We start from the raw sequence: 22,778 nt of genomic DNA, 5'->3' as shown, positions 1-22,778 counted from the left end.
CACCCCTATTCTAAATTCGAGTCGGTTAAACTTACTTTGAATGCAGAAGCTTTTTAGCACTAAAGTTCAGTTTTTCGAATTTCCATAAGGTGACAGTACTGTGAAGCCATATGACAACACTTTGTCAGATTGTCTGCAATGTACAACATTACCAGAAACATAAAATAATGTGCCTGCAGAAAGCTGACAAATTTAATATACATCAGCCTGCAGGCATCCCCTCCATCACTTATGTGCCGGGAGCCAGAAGCCCCAGTAGCATGCTGCTGGAGGATAACCAGAACAGCAAATGCCAAAAAAACGATAACGTGATCTGATTTCAGTATGTTGGATAAACTTATGAGCTTGACTAACTTTATTCTATTCAAATGTATTTCAATTGCTGGAGAAACGCCCTGCTTATGTCATTTTGATAGAATTGCATCTTCCCCTCTAGAGAATAGACTTAATCTAACTGAGACCTTGTTAGAAGAAACAATGCATGTAAAGTGACAAGTAGAGATGAGCGAGTACTGTTCGGATCAGCCGATCCAAACAGCATGCTCCATAGAAATGAATGGATGCACCTGGTACTTCCACTTTGACGGCGGCCGGCCGGTTAACCCCCCGCGTGCCGGCTACGTCCAATCATTTCTATGCGAGCGTGCTGATCCGAACAGTACTCACTCATCTCTAGTGACAAGTCTTTTAGGATTTAAGATTTATGTTATGTTCCATAATAATTCCATAATAATTCATATAATAATTGACATATTCTGTGTATTGCCCCTATTTTGGCGCAGTCCATTTACAATGCAATTTATAAAACCGACCAGTTGATAAGAATCCTGATAAAACCATTTCACATGATTTGATCATGGCGTACGTTTGAAGTGCCACGTATTCTGCACAAAGTACCACCAGCAGAGGTAAACTATCAAAAAGCGAGCCACTTGAGTTTTTAATGGGGTTTATTTCACATTTTTTTTAAACTTTAACAAGCAATTGTCATATTGATAAAACTAGAGTACTGCAACCTAAGAAAAATTGCTGTATTACTAACATAGCATATCCTACCATGAGAGCTGAATGACCCCGCGATCTTGATGCAGAGGAGTCTTTGGGTTCCAAAAGTGGAACTAAAAATAACCAGATACCACGGGGCCAGTGATCAGAGTTGTCTCCTCTGCATAAAACTCCTTTGAAGACTGGAAAACCACGTTAATCTACTCCTGTTTCTTATCTGCTGTTTAAGGCTAAGGCCCCATATTGCGGAAACGCAGCTTTTTTTGTTGCAGATTTTGCTGCAGTTTTTTGAGCCAAAGCCAGGAGTGGATTGAGCAGAAGGTAGAAGTGTAAGAGCCTCCTATATATTCCCCATTTCTTTTGAAGCCATACTTGGCTTTGGCTCAAAAAAACGCAGCAAAATCTGCAAAAAAAAAAAAAAAAGCTGTGTTTCCGCAACGTGGGGCCTCAGCCTCAGGCGGAAAAGGTGCTTTTTTGCTGCAGATTTTGCTGTGTTGTTTTGAGCCAAAGTCAGTTGTGACTTCAAAAGGAATGGTAAATATATAGGAGGCTCTTAGGCTGTATTCACACAGAGTAACGCCAGGCGTTTTTTGCACATAGCGCCGCGTTTACGCCACGTAGCGCCGCGTTAACGCCGCGTATACGCAGCGTTAACGCCGCGCTATTTAGCGGTGGCGTTGCCCGGCGTTAACGCGGCGTATACGCGGCGTTAACGCGGCGCTATGTGCAAAAAACACACAAAAAACGCCTGGCGTTACTCTGTGTGAATACAGCCTTAGGGTGCATTCACACTGAGTAAACGCTAGCTTATTTTGTAGAGTAAAATTACACTTGTAAATTTTGCTATCCCATTGACTTCAATGATATTTTTTTACAAGTGTAAAAATACGCCTGTAAAAAATACGCCTGTAAAAATACGCCTGTAAAAATACGCCTGTAAAATGTCATTGAAGTCAATGGGATAGCAAAATTTACAAGTGTAATTTTACTTTACAAAATAAGCTAGCGTTTACTCAGTGTGAATGCACCCTTATGCTTCTGCCCTTCTGCTCAATCTACTCCTGACTTTGGATCAAAAAGCCGCAGGAAAAACTGCAACAAAAAAAAGCAGCTTTTCCACAGCGTGGGACTGAGGCTGGGGATCCCACGTGACATAAATGGTTTCATAAACCCTGCAAAGGATTCTGGCTAATCCCATCCACACATTGAAAAAAAATACATGCTGCACGAATGCTGCGATTTCAAAAGCTGTCACCTTTGTATCAATTATATATCAATTATACCTACAGAATTGCTGGTGGTTTCCTGTAATGGAGGCAGAAAGTCCATAGAGGAAGCGTCTGCAGACTTTTTGTGCAAAGCCCTGCAAGAAAAACCGTAATGCATTTCTGCTGTAGTTTTTCCTGCAGCGCTTTTTGACCTTAGCCTTAGGCCAGGGCTCCACGGGTCGGAAACGCTGCCATTTGTCCACGTTGGAAACGCTGCAGGAAAAATCGCGGTGTTTTACAGTAACTGCAAAGAGTATGGGATTCTTGCGAATCCCATGCTCACTTTGCAGTAAAAACCGCGGTGCGGCCATGCCACAATTTACAAAACCGGGCCGTTTCGGAAATCACAGCATGTCAATTATATCTACAGAAATGCTGGCAGTTTCCCCATAGATATAATTGTATCAGAAAGTCAACAGAGGAAAACCCTGCAAACTTTCTGTTTAAAGCGCTGCGGGAAGAACCGCAATGTGTTGCTGTCGCGTTTTTTCTCACAGCGCTTTATTGCTGCAGGTTGTCCCTTGGGGGCCTTAGCATAAAGGGGTTATCTGGGACTTTATGATTGATAACTTATATATCACCCAAACATTGCAGCCTTTTCAAACAGCTAAATTTATCTTTAATTGACAACCTATCTCAAGCTTGGAAAATCCCTTTAACAAGACTCTTAATAACTTAAAGGGATTCTACCATTTAAGTAACTTTTTTTCTAATTACCACGTTGGCATAGCCTTAAGAAAGGCTATTCATCTCCTACCTTTAGATGTGGTCTCCGTCGCGCCGTTCCTTAGAAATGCTGGTACTTACCGGTATGCTAATGAGGTCTCGGCAGCAATGGGGGAGTCCTTCTTCTTCACCTGCCTCCTCCCCTTGTCAGTCGTCTTCTTTCTTCGTCATGTCTGATGCCTGCGCAGTTGGCTCTGACAGCAGAGATCCTGTTAGAGCCGACTGCGCATGCTCAGTACAGTCCATACAGTGCTCCCACGCGCGAGTGAACGCATCCAGGCGCTATGCTGAGGAGGTCCAAAAGACTGAAACAGCGCTGTCCATAGCTGGGAATCTGTTCCTTTTGGAATAGAAATACTAGTTTGGCAATAATCCCCACATCATGTCAGTAGGCTTATTAACTGAGTCATGCATGATTGTAAAGCGGGCTGCCCCTAGAGGGCAGCATACAGAGGCACTGTTCTCCTAATTACATCCCGGAGAATAGATTTGCATATTTTTTTTACCTAGTCAACTGTGGTGAGAGAAATTCATGAACCAGTACATTTTTCATAAAATTTGATTTAAAAAAAAGACCCCACACCAGCAAAAAAAATGACAAGTCAGAAAATGTACACAAAAATCCTCTCATGATGAAATGGCCCCTCAAAGGAGTAAAGATGAGATCAGTGCTCCAGATGGAGAGCACATAACTGGAAAACATTACACTAGACAAAGACTCTTTCTTAAACTGGGGGACAAAACAATTTTTCACTGGAGTGTTTTGGTTTTTTTTAAATACTCATGTTTAAGACTGAGACTTTTACATATCAGATGAAAATGAAAATGTTAATAAAAAATTTGAAAATCAAATTTAACCATTTCATATTTTGCAAAACTTGGTAAAAAATGTCTCCTATAGACTATTCATTAAAATAAACCTGAGAAAAACGCACTGCCCACTCATCCTGCAATATAAAAAGAGTAACCTACGTGATATTTTGAAAAGTTCATTGTAGAGTTTGCTTTTGTCTTGGGAAATTATAATTATTAAGCTATTAACTGTACTTGGGATTTGCTACATCAGCTTTACTAATTGCACATTCAGTGGTCCAAATGTTATAGAAATCTACGAGACACCCACGTAATACAGTAAAACTGCAGAAAAAAAACAATGAGTAGGGGATAAGCCAATTTCTCATTATCTTTTTGGCAAGTGATTGTGCACAAACATGCAGATTGTCGCTGATTGCATTATGTATACCACAAAAGGTCTAATTTGTAATTCTTTTTTTCACATTTAGAAAGGGAAATCTGGAGTCTAGCAAAATAGATAGCGAACTGCGGCAGAAAGGCTGTATCTCAGAGATAACTTGTCCGAATTCTGAGATAAACTCCAGTAGCCGGTGTAAAATTGTTTACCCTTTCAGAACTGGAGCAATCACATAAGTACAGCATGGAAGCATGGACGGAGCTTCTTTACTTTAAGAGTAATGGGATTATGGAACCGTGATGCTTCGTGCATACATGGTAATTTTACTTTTTGAGTCTGTAGGAATTTGCTGCAGTTCCACCATATTATTCAGAAGCATTCCTATTGAGTGAAGAGTAGGGTATTCATACAAATTAGATTAAGGTTCATCTAACCTGACAATTTTGGTGGGATACGACCACTATCTAATGTGTTCGGGGGCCACCTGACTTATAGGACCACCTACAGATGATCTTAGGAGAAAGAAGGTTTAGGAAGTCGCTGCAAGTAATGTTTCCCTTTGTTCACATCTGTGTTTGGTATTCCGTTCGGGGAGTCCACATGGGGACCTCCCAAACGGAATACCGAATGCAACTGCAAGCAGTGTTCCAGTGAAAGCACACAGACCCCATAGATTATAATGGGGTTCCGTGTTCTGGCCACGTGCTGCCAGCACGAATCAGGCAGACAGGAAAGTAGATTGTGAACTACTTTCCTCTCTGCATCATCCCTGTGGAGATCTGGCGGCAAGCACACGGACCCCATTATAGTCTATGGGGTCCATGTGCTTTCACTGGAACACTGCTTGCAGTTGCATTCGGTATTCTGTTCGAAGGGGTCCTCATGTGGACTCACCAGGACAGAATACCAACGCAGATGTGAATGAGGCCTTATCCAGTGACTTATTCCTTTTTCCCTATTCAAAACATGTGCAGGATTGGCAAAACAGAGTATCCACGTGCGTTTCGGGGAATGTTAATTGTTAGGAATATCTTCCACCAATTAAAATTAAGTAGGCCACCTCATCTCTGTACAAATAGGAAAAAAAATTATTAAAACTGGCATTTCCCTTACCAGGCTTTGTTCACCCTCTAGCACGAGATGCACCTGAATTATTATAAGGTTCCAGATTGTTATTAATTCTGGTTTGCCTCTGGGCTCTAGAATTGAAGTCAGGAACCAGTATAGAGTCATACTCCTGCATGAGTTATGGTAAATTTGTCAGCCAAAACGACTCCATCCAGCCTACCTTATTCTCTATCCCACTCCAACCACTTGTAGAAAAAGTGGTGAGTGGAGTGCAGAACCAGCAATGTGACACATGATCGTTGGCGCACCAAAGAATGCCACAAAACTGGCATAGATGGGTTACTAAATTCCACCCACAGTATCCAATAGAGCATGAGAGAGAAGCTCATGGATGCCATCTGACTCCCTACAAAGAATAAAGAGTGGAAAACTGATCTATGAATATTGTCACAACCCCACATGTTAAGAAAAGTAAAATAAAAACCGTATAAGGTCCTACACTGTCTACCAATAAGTATTTGGACACCTGTTTTAGAATACAAAACAACACTTATTCATATACGATAGTTGGTAGAGTCTCCACGAGCGGCAATTACAGCCTCCACCCTCCGGGGCTTTCCACAAGTCCTTGTATGATGGCTAGTGGTAGTTTATTCCATTCGGCTTGGAGAAGACAGGTAAGTTCTTTCACCGATTTTGGACGGCTGCAGTTTCGGGGGTCTGCCGACTCGAGGCACATTCCGACAATCACCGTTCACCTTCCACTTCGCAATCACATATGCCACTGTAGATTTTGGGTAATTCAGTTTGTTTGCTATGTTCCTTAAGGATCGACCATTTCTGTGGTATCCCACAATTACCCCTTCCTCAAAATCAGACAACTCTGCACTTCATGCAGACTAATGCCAATGCTGTTTCCTACACCATATTTAATGGCTGAATGTGTGACTTACATCACGACCACAGATATCTTCATTTGCATTTGCATAGGTGTCCAAATACTTATTGGTAGACAGTGTATAGGTCCTATTCCTGTCCTATTTTGTGGCCCTGCTTCCGTGGCTCCTATTCATTTAAAGGGATCATGGAAGCACAGCTGGTGCATGAGTGGCACACGGGCGACATCAGCGTGTCCCTCCTGCGCCGCCCATGCCTTTAATTCACGACTGGACAGGAGTGTACAGTCGTCTTCAACTGGCCTTAAACTGTTTTTCATCCCTTTAACTTTAGTGCTTAAGTTCTATCTACTTCATAAAAAATCATTTTTTTATCTGATTTTATCTATGAGAAACTAATGTATTGTCCATCTATTATCATTCCGTACCGTTTCTTGTTAATTGCTCCGCATTGATTTTTGCACATTTTCAGCTCTGTACAATACTGATGACGAGATGAAGTAATTGGTTGCATTAAATACTATGAAGATATATTTTCCATTTTGCATTGTATTGCATAGGACAGGCCATTTGTAAAGCTATCAGATTGTTTCTAATTTCACTTCACAGCATTCTGAGACTGGACATCAATTTTGCGGAACACAATTATTATTAATAATGATCATTTCGACAAAAAAATTTACCTTGTTATTAGAGATGAGTGAACACTAAAATGTCCGAGGTTCGAAATCCGATTCGAACAGCCACACACTGTTCGACTGTTCAAACGGGTTTCGAACCCCATTATAGTCTATGGGGGGAAATGCTCATTTCAGGGGTACGCAACATTCGATAAAATTATACTTACCAAGTCCACGAGTGACGGTTGGGCTGGATTCCCCTTGAAGTCTTCTCCCGGCGCAGCGCCCCCGCGGCGTCTTCCGGCTGGAATTCACGCCTGAGCAGAGCCGACTGCGCATGCGAGGGCATGCCCATGCATGCGCAGTCGGCTCTGCCTAGGCCGGATGCCTAGGCAGAGTGAATTCCAGCCGGAAGACGCCGCAGGGGCGCTGCGCCGGGAGAAGACTTCTAAAGGTAAGAGAAGAACCAACGTTGATTGGCTGACTGTATAGCATTCTGCCAATCAACACTGGTTCTGCATCGAACCTTAAACTTCGAACAGCTAGTAGTGTTCGATCGAGTACGAGTATCTAGAATACCGTAGTATTCGATCGAACACCTACTCGATCGAACACTACTCGCTCATCTCTACTTGTTATTACTATCTCAATTAATGTAATTTATTGAAAGCGGCGTATATGCCAAGTATTACCATGACCAAAATAAAATTATTAGTGTTGAGCGAGTAGTATTCGATCGAATACCTCGCCAGCATAGGAATGTGAGTAATTGGCCGAACACCAAGGGGTTAAACGCTTCGCATATTCGATGCGTTTAACCCCTTGGTGTTTGGCCAATTACACGCATTCCTATGCCGGCGAGGTATTCGATCGAATACTACACTAAAAATTATGTATTATACTAACATCATGACGGCACTGAATGTATTACCACCAACCGTATTGAAGAGCTATATAATTTTTTACTGTGTTTTAGGCCAAAACAAAATTTGCTTTATACCGGGAATGGTTGGACCGATTCTAGAAATGACACTCATACCCGAAGACGAGTTACGCAAAGCCACAATCCCAATATTTTTTGACATGATGCTCTGTGAATACCAACATCATGGCGATTTCAGAAAGGTAACAAGAGTAGAGGGGTAATACCGGCTACAAGAAAGATATAATAAAATACAATGATTTAACGAGATTTTCACTTCCTTGTTTAGAAGCTTATCTTGTAATGGTCACTAGGTCAGTAATGTAACAGTGTGCACTTGGCTAAAACTCATTAGCTGAAACCTTGTAGTTCCTGTACATCTGTTCCCTTCCTAGCTTGTAAAGCTATTATTTTGTGTTATAAAATGTGTTTTGTGTTCTTGGCTTTCACTTTATCTCTTGGGGAGAATCCATAGATCCTCATAATACAGGAGGAAGCATACCAAAAGTAATCATTTGCTTTCAGCAGCGTGGTCAAGCAGGCATAGACTGTCTGAATATACAGCAATAAATGTCTCCAGGAGTCGGAAGGTGAAAATCTATAACCTTTGCTATAATTACAAAGAATTGATGGATATGGGTAATAAATGGTTAAAAGTAACAGATGAATAATTGTAGATGATTGAGCATAGGCTAAAACTAACATGAGGTTCTACGGCAGGAATAGTTCATTTGTTTTTATTAGGTTGCTTGTCTTCAGTGGGCAAAGATTTTGTGTTAAAAAGACCTAACGTGATTCCTTTGTATGGAGTAATAGCTGAAATAAATGAGAAGTTCAGGTAGTTTATCAGTCACAGTAAGATAGTATGCTCATACCATGTAACAATATTGCTTACCTCCATGTGTAGTGTTAGATTAGGCACAACACTAATGTCACTGATGTCAGAGTAGCATGTATCATGAGAAGTGGACAGTGGCCAACTACTGAAAAAAAGGATAAACTATGTGCCACATATAACTCACTGGAGGGAATCTGAGATATCAGTGGTCAATGGTGGCCATGAACACTCAACTGACTCCTTCAGCCCACCTCCCAAGTTGGGGCTGTGTTGAGGGGATCTGGGTTGTACTGGACATTATCATCTGTCAATAGTGGCCAGGAGCATTAACTGATTCCTCTAGCCCCCCCCCCCTTCAAGTTAGGCCTGTGTTGAGGGGATCTAGGTTCTACTGGACATTATCAGCTGTCAGTAGTGGCCAGGAGCATTCAACAGACCTCTCCAAGCCCACCTCCCAAGTTGGGACTGTGTTGAGGGGATCTGGGTTACTGGACATTGTTGGTAGTTCTCCCAGGACATATCCAGTTGTGAGGAGTCCTCTACTTTTAGTAAAGAAGGTGATGGTATTGGAGGGGTCCTTGATGTTACCATCAAGGAATGACTCAGGATACAGCAGTTGCTGTTGACCCAAATGAAGTAATTTTGCTGAGATAACAGCAATAGATGCAGATTCCAGATGGGTGTAGTAGTACAACATGGTTTCCCTGTAGAAGATGGTATTAGTCCTGGTAACCATTACAGCAAGGGATGCCCAATATAAGATAAGATAAGATAATCCTTTAATAGTCCCACAATGGGGAAATTTCAGTGATACAGTTTCATAGATGGTACAGTAGTATATAACAAGAGAGAAACACATACAAGCTCATGGCAGATAGAGAAATCCTAGGAATCAGAGCAACTAAAAAGGAAGGAAACACAGACACACTGCAGGATCATTTAGTTCTCTGTGTGGAGTGTTGTTAATAATACAGCCCGACCGTGATTGGAGGACATGAGGAGGGGTCACAGCATGTGGATATAACAAGCAGAAAACATTTTTGCAGAGGTGGGGGACATATGCAGCTATCATGATAACATGTGGCAGTTCCTTTGGTAGGTGGTGAGATCTCCTGCTCACAGCTGATAGTTTGGTATCTTGTATCAGCACTATTGTCCATTAACCACAAAAAATGCCCCAAATGTCCTTCATCACAAGCCCTCCTCCTCCTCCTTCCTCCTTACCACTGTGTTCTACTTCCCCAAAGAAGTCTGAAGCGATCCAGGTAGACATTAAATTTCCACCACACCCATCTCCTGCACCTTGTTTGTCTGATCATCAAATAGTTAATTCTAGCCTTCAGTGTGTGATTGTCAGCTCACACAGATGTGCTGGCTATTGTGACTTTGTCCCTGCTAAGCTCCTCTTCTGTTACTATTGTATTGCTGACCTCTAACTTTCCATTTGACTACTCTCTTGGATTTTGATTATGTACTGTATTGCTTAACTGTTACTAAACCCTAGGCTAGCTGACCTACCTTTGTTGTTGTTTGTCTTGTCTTTGTTCTGTGTTGTCACTTATATAGGAAAGGCCCGTCAACCAGTTGCCACCTATTGCTTGGGATAGGACCAGCAAGCAGGTAGGGACAGTGGGGAAATTCAGCTTAGGGCTCACTGTCTATTGTACCTCTTCCCCAGGGTTCACCAGCAGCTACATTTTTATCTGCAATTTACAAAATTTGCAATGGAGGCTCCCAAAAGAGCCTTCAGCATAGATGTGGACATAGCCATAATGAGAAGTTGTAGTTGTACACATACTACTAGACAGTGCTACCTCTAAGCTGGGCACTCTGGAAAGGAAAGAGTGAAAACATCATGCTAATATGAGGTCTGCAAATCCAAAAACAGATATACCTATCCGTCATTTCCAGAGTGTACAGCATGGAGGAGCACTGCTCCTAAATTACTAATAAATATGCCCCTTCTTTCTTGTGATATATTTTCTAATATACTTAAGACATTTTCTGGCATTGCTTCTTCCATGTCCTTCTTTCCGTTCACGCCACATTTATTCAAGTTATTTGAAGAACTCACAGAAAGTTCACTTTACAGCTTGGCCCTCTAGATGTGATCAAAGAGGTAAAAATATACCTTATGTATGCCATCTCAGAAGGTCTATACCAAACTATCACCTGGAAACTAAACCAGTCTTTACTTATAATCTAAAAAAAAAGCAAAGCTCTGGCCTCTAGATAGCTTTAAATCTTCACCAGAGTTTCATAGGACTGCACACAGTTGTCATCCATCATATAGAAGTTTGCAATGACAGATCTGAACTGTAAAAATGGGTTCCTGCAAGTCCAAGGAGAAATCTAAATGTAAAGCTATTTTAATACTTGAGCTGCACCTTCTGCCTGTCAGAGCTGCTATATTTGCAGCGATTTATCTATTTGGCAATAGAAATACTATGCAGCGTACTTAGAAAAGGTTGCTTTAAGAAAGTATCTGTTCAGCTTGCAAATTGACACAGTTAAAAATAAAATTCTGTATATTATGGCCTTTCTCATACCCTTGTAAAATCAGAACCCTGACCTTCAACTTTATACTATAGAATAAAATAGCAGATTATTAAAGTGATGCCTTGCAATTTCCTTGTGCCCATGTTGACATTCGCTGGAATATTTCCTCTGTTTGGAGATAATGATTATTTTATAGCTTCTATACTTCTCACCTTCTGTGAACTTGACCCCTAAGGAATCAATAAGAGTAGAAACCTAAATTGTGACTTTTAGACTTCCCAAACAGCTCCGGAGAGACAAAAACAGAGAACAGCACCGAACTGTACATGGAGAAGTAAGTTTAAATGAGTTGGTAAAAGGAAGACAATAAGCCTCTCACCTTACAGGGTTGGGGGATCCACAACCACCATATAGATTGAGAACCACTATATAGGGGGGTTCCTCCCTAGGTGATGTAGCCACCGGACCCATGCCACGCTAGGTGTCAATCAAATGCCAGGAGGACCAGGAGATAGGAACACCAAACTTCACCAGATTAGTATGACCAAGCTTTCTTTATTGAAGTCCCAACAAGTACACGACATGTTTACACTGTCCTTTCTCAAGTGTAATGAACCGACTGTCCGACAGTGAAGAGTTCATTACACTTGAGAAAGGGACAGTGTAAGCCCGAAACGCGTCGTGTATTTGTTTGGCCTTCAATAAAGAAAGTTTGGTTATACTAATCTGGTGAAACGCAGTGATTCTATCTCCTGGTCCTCTTGGCAAATGGCTCCGGAAACATCAGAACATCATTGTCTTGTAGTATTATGTTAGTTTGGCATATTGCATGGAATGGGTGTTTTATAATAACCAAATTCATAGACAAATCCCAAGATGTAACTGTTGGTAGCATAGAGCAATATGGTAGGTAGGCCACATTGGATGTTTACATTCCAGTAAGTGTTTTGTGTTCACATTTTAGGAAATATATGAAAAGTATAGGAAACGTTGAAAAAAATAAATTAAAGAAGCATCATTTTACTTCCTTCATCTTACTTGTACCAGGTACAGGTACATGATATAAAAGTTATCTTCTTACTGGTAGATACATTTGTGAGTTATTCACTCCCACCTCAATTTTGTCAGGTGACTGAAGCTTTGACTCTCCTACTGACACATCATCTTATGTATGGACACCAGTGGCGTAACTAAAGTCTTATAGGCAATTTTTTTTCCGGGGCCCCCAACCTCATTTCTACAGCAAATTCTTGATAGTGATGGTTATGGGTGCTAAGAAGTTTAATCATCCTTAGTGTGGTTAGGATAATCTGTGGGTCTCCTTGGTTTATGGGCCAGATGGAAGCTGCAATCTCAATACTGATGCCAGTACTTATGGGCCACTTAAGGCTCCTGGGGCCTGGTGCTAATGCACCCCCTCAAGTTACACCCCTGATGGACACCTGAATAGGAAGTCAGTTTTACTTATTCCTAGGCCTAGTTATAAGTCTAATAGGAATGTATAGGAAACATTATGTATCTTTGAAATGGACATATTTGCAAGTTTCCACCCAAAATGTAAAAGAATGGACATACAGTCAATGAGAGGCAGGGCAGTAGGTAAAGTTTGAGAATCGTCTTTATAGAACTATTGCACTTTTTCAGTTGAGTTGCGGCAGCCATTTTTACATACTATTATAAAAGGGATGGTTAACTTTTTGTAGAATATGGAGTTAATATTCACATAAATAATAGAAATTGTCAATAATGGCAGGTTTGACTTTTCCAGCCAACAGTTGCTAGAATGTATTATTATAGGACATATCATTCCTGGTGCCTGCCATCTCATTGAAAATGAAAGATATACTGGATTTGCTCGGTCTTTACTCATCTGTACGTAGCTTTGGCAGATAATTTCTTTATTCTCCTGGCCAATTTTCCTGTGTAAACCGTAATACTCGATCAGGTCAGAGATATTTTATCCCCTTGTGGTCTGAGTCATGGAGTAGCTTTGATGCAGTTGTCAGTGGTGTTTTTTTTAGGTAAGCCAAGAAGTGGATCCTAATGAGAAGAGAAATGTTAGGCTGGATTCACACATGACATATTTTTTTTTTTTTTTTTAGCATTGAATATATGACGCAACAAGCCAGGATTGTCAAATGTACAGTATTTAGGAGATATATCTCGATGCCCAATGGCTTCTAAAACTGATGTCTCTAATCTTTTCACTTTGTGCAGTTTGAGAATGAGATAATACTGAAACTGGACCATGAAGTTGAAGGGGGGCGAGGTGACTGGCAGTACATGCAACTTTTTGAAACAATGTAAGTACAAATATATACAGAGAGAGGCATCCGGCACATAGCAAGTCTTGTTGTGCACTTAATCTCATGGACTGCCAACCCAACTTAAATATATGTGGAAAAAGGTCACAGTATCACAAGTCTTCTTAAGCTTGGTTTACATCTGCGCATGGGTTTGCGTTTGGGGGTCTGCTTGGGGACCACCCGAACGGAAACCTAATCCGCATAAAAAAGCGGTTACCTTAGGAAACTCACAGACCCCATAGACTAAAATGGGGTCCGTGTGGTTCCTGTTCGGTGCGGAGAGTTGAATGGAATGCCCGTATGGAGAATGGGCGCAGCCTTAGGCTTCCTTCACACCTTTGACTCCACTATGGGTGGTATGCTGTCCATAGTCGATCTGCTTTTCACATCTGTGATAAATGGATAAGACATGGATGTCATCAGTTTATATTCATGGACCCATAGACTTTCATTGGTGTGATTGCATCTATCCATCCATATATATCTATATAAGAAGATGTTTTCACCTTAGAAAGCCATGTGATGCTGTGACCTCCATTATATAGATAAAGATGGATGGATGGATATTGGATGGATGGATGGATGGATATTGAATGGATGGATGGATATTGGATGGATGGATGGATATTGGATGGATGGATGGATGGATATTGGATGGATGGATGGATGGATGGATATTGAATGGATGGATGGATATTGGATGGATGGATGGATGGATATTGGATGGATGGATGGATGTTTTATGGATGGATGGATATTTTGACATGATGGTATGAGCATGTGTGCAATGTTGCAGAATAACCTAATACATATATTAAAACATATAAAACATAAAGCATATTTCTTGCCCAACAATGGTAGGTGAAGACCCCAACAAATCTGACCCCAGATCCCAGATGTGATGCATATACTTAGCTCTCTCTCACCCCTACCTGTGACCTTCATAGTTTAATCCCTGAGCCAATGTCTATTATTTACTAGCCACAGTTCCGTAGCTTTAATGCATCTGCTTATTAGTTCGGGCTACTTGTTTGTTATGGAAGAAAGAACTCCTCTTACATTTGAGCCGCCTCGCAATGAGGTGAATTGGCTATTTAGGTTTACTACAACTGTCTTTTAATAACATTATCTTGATCTAGAGGGAAGAGAATTGCAGATCTTGGGAAAAGTGACAAGAATAATTGCTATAATAGTGTGATCCAATGTCTTAGCATCTGCTGTATATTACTTTCCCTTTTCTGTTACCCTTTAAAATGATAGCTTAGCACATTGTAATATTTGCTTTTGGCTCCTATAACCGCGATAGTCTTTTATTTTTCGCTTCCAGAAGTGTCAGCATTTTTAAATTAGGCCGTAATTATACTATTGTTTCTTTAAATAAAAAAATAGTAATAAAAAAAACTAATCAAAGAGAAAAAACAACAGCCTTTGCCTGTAGTATAACATGTGCTATAAAGAGGAGAATACAAAGGGTCTTGGCTTTTATCCATTGCTGGTATTACGCACTTGATCTGCACTACAGACCAAATCCAACATGTTTCCTAATGCTACGCCAATGTTGGCCTCATGACAGGAAGATTACAATATCGTGCAGCAACAATGAATGTGGTCATGTTGTAGTCCACAAGCTAATGAGGCCATGACACTACGGTCACCGAAAATCCAAAGCTGCTGAATTTCTGCATCACTATCTATATTATTAGTTGCAATGTATCAGAGTCACATTTACATTCTTAGAGAGCCTTCACACGGAGTAAACACACTTGTATTTTTCCAAAATACACGTGTAAAAATAAGACTCCCATTGACTTCAATGACATTTTACAGGCATATTTTTACAGGCGTATTTTTACACGTGTAAAAAATATCATTGAAGTCAATGGGAGTCTTATTTTTACATGTGTATTTTTTTTACACGTGTATTTAGCAAAAATACACCCGCGTTTACTCCGTGTGAAGGCTCCCTTAAAGAGGACCTTTCACTAATTTGGGCACAGGAATTTCTACATACTGCTGGAAAGCTGACAGTGCGCTGAATTCAGCGCACTTTCGGCTTTCCCGATCCGTGCCCGGTGTAAAGCGCTATTGGTCCCGGTACTGTAGCACTTTACAGTCAGAAGGGCATTTCTGACACTTAGCCAGGGGCGCCCTTCTCCACAGCAGCGCCTATCGTGCTGTACAGTGTGAGCGGTGAGGAACGCCCCCTCCCTCTGATCACAGTGCTTGTCCATAGACGAGTATTATCAGGAGGGGTCGTTCCTCCCCGCTCACACTGTACAGCACGATAGGCGCTGCTGTGGAGAAGGGCACCCCTGGCTAAGTGTCAGAAATGCCCTTCTGACTGTAAAGCCCTACGGTACCGGGACCGATAACGCTTTACCCGGGGCACAGATTGGGAAATCCGACAGTGCGCTGAATTCAGCACACTGTCAGCTTTCCAGCAGTATATAAAACTGCTTGTGCCCCAATCTGATGAAAGGTCCTCTTTAAGCTAAGGCCTCACATGCAAAGTGCAGCAAAAAAACACAGTGGAAAAGTATCATGTTTTTTCTGCAGTGTTTTTCATTGCGATTTTGCGCAGTTTTCCTCTGCGGACTTTCTGCCCATATTATACCTAAGTGGAAAATGCCAGCGTCTCTGCAGGTATAATCGACATGCTGAGATTATCAAAAACGCAAGCGTTTCTGCTGTGGATTTTTTTCCAGCAATGTGTTAATGGGATTATCCAGAATCCTATTCACTTTGCAGGTATTATATAACGCAGAGTTTTTGCGGGAACGTTTCCACCATTGCAAAAAGGCTGCATTTTTGCAATGTGCAGCTGCAGCCTTAAAGGTAACACATCCCAGCCTTAAAGAGGACCTTTCACCATCTGGGGCACATGTGGTGTAATACACCGCTAGAAATCTGACAGTGTGCTGAATTCAACGCGCTATTGGCTTTACCGTTCTGTGCCCCCACAGAACAGCTATCAGTGCCGGTACCGTAGCTCTTCAGTGTCAGAAGGGCGTTGCTGACAGTCTGTCAGGAACGCCCTTCCTCATAGTAGCGTCTATAGCTCGTTACTGTGAGAGGGGGCACTCCTTACTGTCCAGCCATGACACTGAGCAGTGTGGAACGCCTTCCCAGTACTAGTCTATAGATGAGTACTGTCAGGAGTAGGGGAAGCACCGATAGCTCTTCACCGGGGGACACAGAACGGGAAAGCCAATAGTGTGCTGAATTCAGTTCACTGACAGCTTTCTAGTGGTGTATTATACCACTTGTGCCTGAGGATGTGCAAGGTCCTCTTTAAGGCTATATTCACACAGCAGAATTTGTAGAAGCTGTGTTTCGGGATGTCTCCACTTTACCAAATCCTCTGTGGAATCTGGTGCAGAATTTTCAAATCAGCCTTAAAAACAGCTCTAGATACCTCTGTGTGAACATGCCCTGAACTTTTGGATGCAAGAGCAGGATCAGGACAGAACAGGGGCAGAATGAAAGGGAAAACGCCAGCGTTACTGTGAGGAGGGCATTTACCACAAGGAAAGTGGTGCCCAGATAAAGATCACACGCACAGAGTTGTGTTCTTGGCATATTTATCAGTCAGGGAATGGGGTAACAGAAGTGCATTGATATAATTTAATACAATGTATGAGAGCAAAGTAATGAACTCTTAGGCCCGGTTCACGTCCGCTTGGGGACCCCCTAACTGAAACCTATCCACATAAAAAGCACGGCTACCTAAGGAAACCCACAGACCCCATAGACTATAATGGGATCCGTGTGGTTTCCGCTCGATTTCCACACGAAAAATGTGGAGAGAAAAGTGCTGCTTGCAGGATATTTCATGCAGATAAGCGTATGGAATTGCCCGAACGCTAATGTGACCTGGACCTTACTCTCTTGTATTGCTTCTGAAGAATTGAATGAAATTGCTCTTAATCATTTCAATATTGTGCATTATTTTAACTTGCCTCTTATTGCCAAAAACATATGGAATTTGATATTTGCTCCATTCACAAGACTGTGCCTTTGCACAAATGTGGATTCTAGGGGTTATTCCTATATTTATATGTTTTGAATGACCCTGAAGTCAGAGATGTTTTCTATTATGCTTGATGGATAGTTCTATAAATGTATCAATTGCAAAAAAACACAAGTAATAAATGTGCAACGTAATATAAAGCAATGGCTAAAGTTCAGAAAACAAATGATATGTACATTGTATAAGAAACGTCATACGAAACAAAATATCATTTTGATCCCCTTTAATAAAAGAGCGCATACTTGTGTGTCTGGGAATGATAATAGTAAGTACGTCCCCGACATCTGTGCACTAAGTTGTCTTCAATAAAAGAGAAGCCGCAGAAGGTTTTCATAGCCAGGGATATTTAAATGCAAAGTGCAATAAAAACTTCCCTGTGATACATGAGCCCTGTAGAGTCTCCACTAACAAAATCTGTTCTCTCTCTTACTTGGGATCTTTTGTCATGTTCCTTTAGATTGCTGGATTATGCCACAAACCATCCTTACATCTATAAGGTGGTGGAAAGCTTTGTGGCTCTGATAAAAGGCCTGTTGGAGAGGTTATTGGATTACAGAGCGGTGGTGACTGATGAGAGCAAAGACAACCGGATGAGCTGCACAGTCAACTTATTGGTGAGCGGTATTATTTCTCATGCAAGCCTGAAAGATTAACAAGCTCTCATGAATAAACATATAGCATTCAAAGTGTACAGTAAGTGAAGAAGCAACTGTGAAATGTGTTTTCAAGACTGAAAGAGACGGCGGAGCTCAGGGCAGAACATATAATTAAGGATTACCGCTGTGCTCAAAGAGACTGCGCCGCCATAAATACACATGTTGCTCCCTGATACTTTGTGCCACTGCACTAGCTACACTTAATGGGGAGTGAATGAGCAGACCTTTGGAAATCATATCATTTCTTCGATTCTTTTCTGCTATATTCATCCTACTATATTAATTGGTCAAACTCTATACTAGACTCAAACAGTGAACAACCTATATGTCAGCCATATTTTCTATATAGCTCCTGTGCAGAAGTCAGTTGTCTAGAAGTATGTTTGGACCAGCAAAGTAATTTGTAGTATTGTACAGGGTGGGCCATAAGTATGGATACACCCAGATTGCTGATATCACCTTACCGTTTGGGATTCTGTTCCTTTTGGAATGGATATACTGGCTTGTCACTAATCCCCGCATCATGTTATTAGGCTTATTGATAAAGTCATGCATGATGTTATGGGGGCTGTCCTAACAGGCAGCATACAGAGGCAATGTTCCTAATTACATCCTGGGAAACAGATTTGCATATTCCCCTTACCGTTTGTGGCCTATTAATACATGGGAGTAGGGGAAACATTTGACCCCCTTCCCATTGAAAAAAGTACAGTTGAATCCAAAATGGCGGCTTTGAAGATGACCACTATGGGCGTCACCCAGCCTTAAATGTTTCCCCCTCCCATGTACTAATATGCCACAAACAGTAAGGTGATATCAGCAACCACTTCCATTTTATCTGGGCGTATCCATACTTATGGCCCACCCTGTACAGTGCGCTAACAAACTACTACTAGAGCAGATTTCATTCACTGAACAAATATCAGGTGACATTTGTAAGTCTTATACATATGGCCCAAATTATACTCCCCAAAAGCAGATACTATACATAGGGTTAATTTATACACTTATATTCATGGCCCTGCATGTGCTCCCTGCCCACTAGCATATTCTCACACCTGGAGGCTGCTAGAACAGCTGATCTGTACATGGTCTGGATGTCAGACCCCCTACAGATCACATCCTGACGACCTATCCTGTGGATAAAAAATCAGTTTGGGGACAGAAAACTCCTTTAAGATATATATGTACCAGTGTCTTATTCAATAGTTTTTAATAGTAATCTATTTTTCTGCAGAACTTTTACAAAGATATCAATCGAGAAGCAATGTACATCAGGTAAGACTCTAATGTCCTTATGCTTTATGATTAGAAACACTTTAATATTTCTCAACACTATAAACCACGAAGTCATTGTAGTTTAGAAAGTGACTCTCGGACTAAAGTGACTCTTGCCAACCACATCTCCCCTACTGTAAGCCTTCCCATTCAGCCTTCAATCACCTTGACAGTCCTGTGTTATTTTCCTGTCTGTACTGAATGTGGAGAGAAGAAAGCAGGTCCGATGATTTCCTACCGAGCCTTTCCAGTTTTAATGAATTCAGATATTCCATTACATGTCTGTGATAGGCACCATTGTGGGCATAATCTAGGAAACAAATGGTTCATTATGAATATTAAGACGGCAAGTTCTCTTCTCCAAGGGCTCCGAGGCTTCTAGAATTATAAATGGACAGAGCATTCCCCTGAAGAATGGTGTTTGTACTAGAATCCAGTCTATAATTGTAATAAACTATTAATATTTTAGTATAATGAAAATGTTTGTTTTGTGCAGTGTTAGCCAGTGGGTAGGAAATATAAAAAAAAACAAAAAAAAAACTTGAGTCTTCAGTAGTTGATACCTTTTTTAATGGCTAACTAATAATGATGGTAGATTACAACGTTTCAAAGCTCTCGGCTTCTTCTTCAGGTATATCTAAAAACAATTTCTGAAGGTATCAACTACTGAAGATTCAAGGTTTTTTTTTTTTTTTATATATGAATATTTTATTATAAAATGTTTATACTTGCAGAGATTTCAGGGATAAAGTGGCAAATGAATAACCTATACTAGGTAAACATGCCAAGGTTTGCTTCTGTCTTTGCAGATATGGAGAGGTGCGGTGGATTGTTTCTGAAGCTGCAGCATCTTCTCTGCTTGTCAGACAAGATGCTGAGCAAGTACACTTGTAGTAACACCATCTCCCCCTCTTATCATTGGTTTAGCATCTCCTCTGACATGCAGAGATGTCGCAGATTCAGAGACAGCTGACTTATCGCATCAGTAATGTCTCTGCATGTGCCACAGAATTAAGACTGAACATCTAGATGCACATTAAATATAGCTATTAGAGATGAGCGAACAGTGAAATATTCGAGATTCGTTTCGAGTAGAGCCTCAATATTCAACTACTCGATCGAATATCAAATGCCATTATAGTCTATGGAAAAAAATCCTTGTTTCAGGGGAAACCACTATTCGACTAAAGGAGAGTCACCAAGTCCACGAGTAGCAGGAGGAGAGTGTTTAGGAGGAGCGCTGTGCAGTTAAAGCACACGGATCCCATTATAGTCTATGGGGTCCGTGCGCTTTAACTGCACAGCGCTTGCAGTTGTGCTGATAAAAAGTCAGCTCCCTCGTAACAGCAAGCTGCCAGCTCTCCTGACTAGCAAGGATGAGCCTGCTGCAGAACCAGCGTTGATTTGCTGAATGCGATACACTATATAGTAGTCGGCCAATCAACACTGGCTCTGAATCAAATATTTACTGCGAATGGCAGCAGTAGTATTTGATCGAGTACGAATATTTTGAATACCGTAGTATTCGATCGAATACCTACACGATTGAATACTACTCGCTCATCTTTAATAGTTATATAAACACAGACTTTTACATGCACCATATGTTAACCATTATACAATAATTTGATATCACTGATATCGAATGGGTGGTAGTTACATTTGGAGATATGGGGATACACCATAAAAGCATACAACAGGCCGTGCAATGCTCCTTAGACAAAAATGTATGCAAATTAGTTCTCTTTCAAACAAAAATAAAGCTGTGCCTCTAGCGCCACCTAATGGAAGGCAGAAATCCTACATTATAATTCAATGTTTGGGGATAAATACGGATTTTAGTAGTAGTTTTAGCATTAGTTTCAGGTCTTAACGATTTCGATATACTGTAAATGGCATTATTGTGTTCTGTCTGTAATTATGTTAGTCTGCAAAAAACAAAAAATAATTTTTTTTAGCTCCTTCAGATTGAAAGTTCTTGGGGGCGTACTGTTTGAATTGATGATTTTTACTTTGTAATGTTTCCGTTTTTCACCCATGTACATTCTGATTTGTAAAATATATTATGTATGCTTATACTAAACACTTCCTATGTGTTTTTTAAGATACCTATACAAGCTCAGAGACCTCCACTTGGACTGTGAGAACTACACTGAGGCGGCATATACCCTCTTGCTTCACACTAGACTCCTCAAGGTGAATACATGTCTTATTTTTTTGTACAACTTGATGTACACCTATCCAACGGAGAGGTGAAGGTGCTTGGAAGGATGACATTTACCCTGCCCAATGCAGACTTTTCTCCAAGACAAAGCTTTGTTAGGGTTCTCAACAGTATAGTCAGTTTAAACATTAAAAAAAACTTAAACAAAAAAAGGCCCAGGATCATACAGTCAGATCAGGAGATCCCTCTGAAGCTGCCACTAGGACAGGTATTTTTGTGCTATTTTCTCTAATTCAATATTCATAGTAAACTAACATATAGGTAATATAAATAAGACTATTTACTCTGAAATATTTCAACCACTAATATTTAGGGTAAGCTCACACAGGGTTTTTTGGTCAGGATTTTGAGGCCGTATTTGTCTCAAAATCCTGACCAAAAAAAAAGCTCCCATTAAAATGAATGGTAGCCACTCAGGTCTTTTTTCCCGGAGCTTTTTGTTCCGGCTCCTGGAAAAAGAAGCAACATGCTCATTCTTCAGGCCGTTTCACCTCGCGATTCGGCCTGAAGACACTCCCTCTTCCCGACTAGGCCCATTCATTGGGCCTAATCCGTAGCGGTTTGCGTGACTGCATGCCAGTACACTGCACTGGCATTCAGGCGCGTCTACCCATTTTTTGGTGCGGAACCTGAGGTGGCCTCCGCCTCAGCTTCCGGTCCAAAATACTCTGTGTGAACTTAAAGGCCTAAAGGTTTTAAAACTATTGCAAGGATTTGCTGTTTTATCCTACACTTAAGTATATTGGTGTAAGACAAAAGATAGGCAACCTTCGGCACTCCAGCTGTTGTAAAACTACATCTCCCAGAATGCATACTTGCTCTGCTGTTCTTGGAACTCCTAAGGAAGTAAATGGAGCATGGGAGTTGAAGTTTCACAGCAGCTGGAGTGCGTGTGTGTATGTGTGTGTGTGTGTGTGTGTGTGTGTGTCTGTGTCTGTGTGTGTGTGTATATATATATATATATATATATATATATATATATATATATATATATATATATTAGCGTCTGAGGGTTGGTGTTGGCGCTGAGCCACTTATATTTATCCAATTGCTCTTGTGGATGATCCGCCTGCTTCCGTGTCTCAGCTCTGATACATTGCTGCATATATGCAGCATACTCAGTTGTATGTACAGTACATCTCTGCATATGGAGAGCATACTCAGCTGGGCTACAGCGCTGCCTAAGCTCTGCTACATCTGGCCATTTGGATTAGAGAGGTGTTCTTATATCAGTGTCTGAGCAGCTTCTG

General features: G+C 41.0%; 1 protein-coding gene across 1 annotated transcript in view; it reads left to right on the top strand.

Annotated features, from left to right (window-relative positions):
* The window catches only part of DOCK2 (dedicator of cytokinesis 2), a 522,773-nt gene that overhangs the window by 403,602 nt on the left and 96,393 nt on the right, over positions 1 to 22,778 (top strand). The window contains exons 33-37 of the mRNA XM_075274736.1: positions 7,752 to 7,900; positions 13,252 to 13,337; positions 17,828 to 17,984; positions 19,264 to 19,304; positions 21,410 to 21,500. Of these exons, the coding sequence (XP_075130837.1) occupies positions 7,752 to 7,900; positions 13,252 to 13,337; positions 17,828 to 17,984; positions 19,264 to 19,304; positions 21,410 to 21,500 (524 nt within the window). The remainder of the gene's footprint in view (positions 1 to 7,751; positions 7,901 to 13,251; positions 13,338 to 17,827; positions 17,985 to 19,263; positions 19,305 to 21,409; positions 21,501 to 22,778) is intronic.

This window comes from Leptodactylus fuscus, chromosome 5 (assembly GCF_031893055.1).
Source record: "Leptodactylus fuscus isolate aLepFus1 chromosome 5, aLepFus1.hap2, whole genome shotgun sequence".
Taxonomy (NCBI): Eukaryota; Metazoa; Chordata; class Amphibia; order Anura; family Leptodactylidae; genus Leptodactylus; species Leptodactylus fuscus.
Note: the sequence above shows the minus strand (reverse complement) of the source record. Positions and strands in the feature narration are given on the sequence as shown.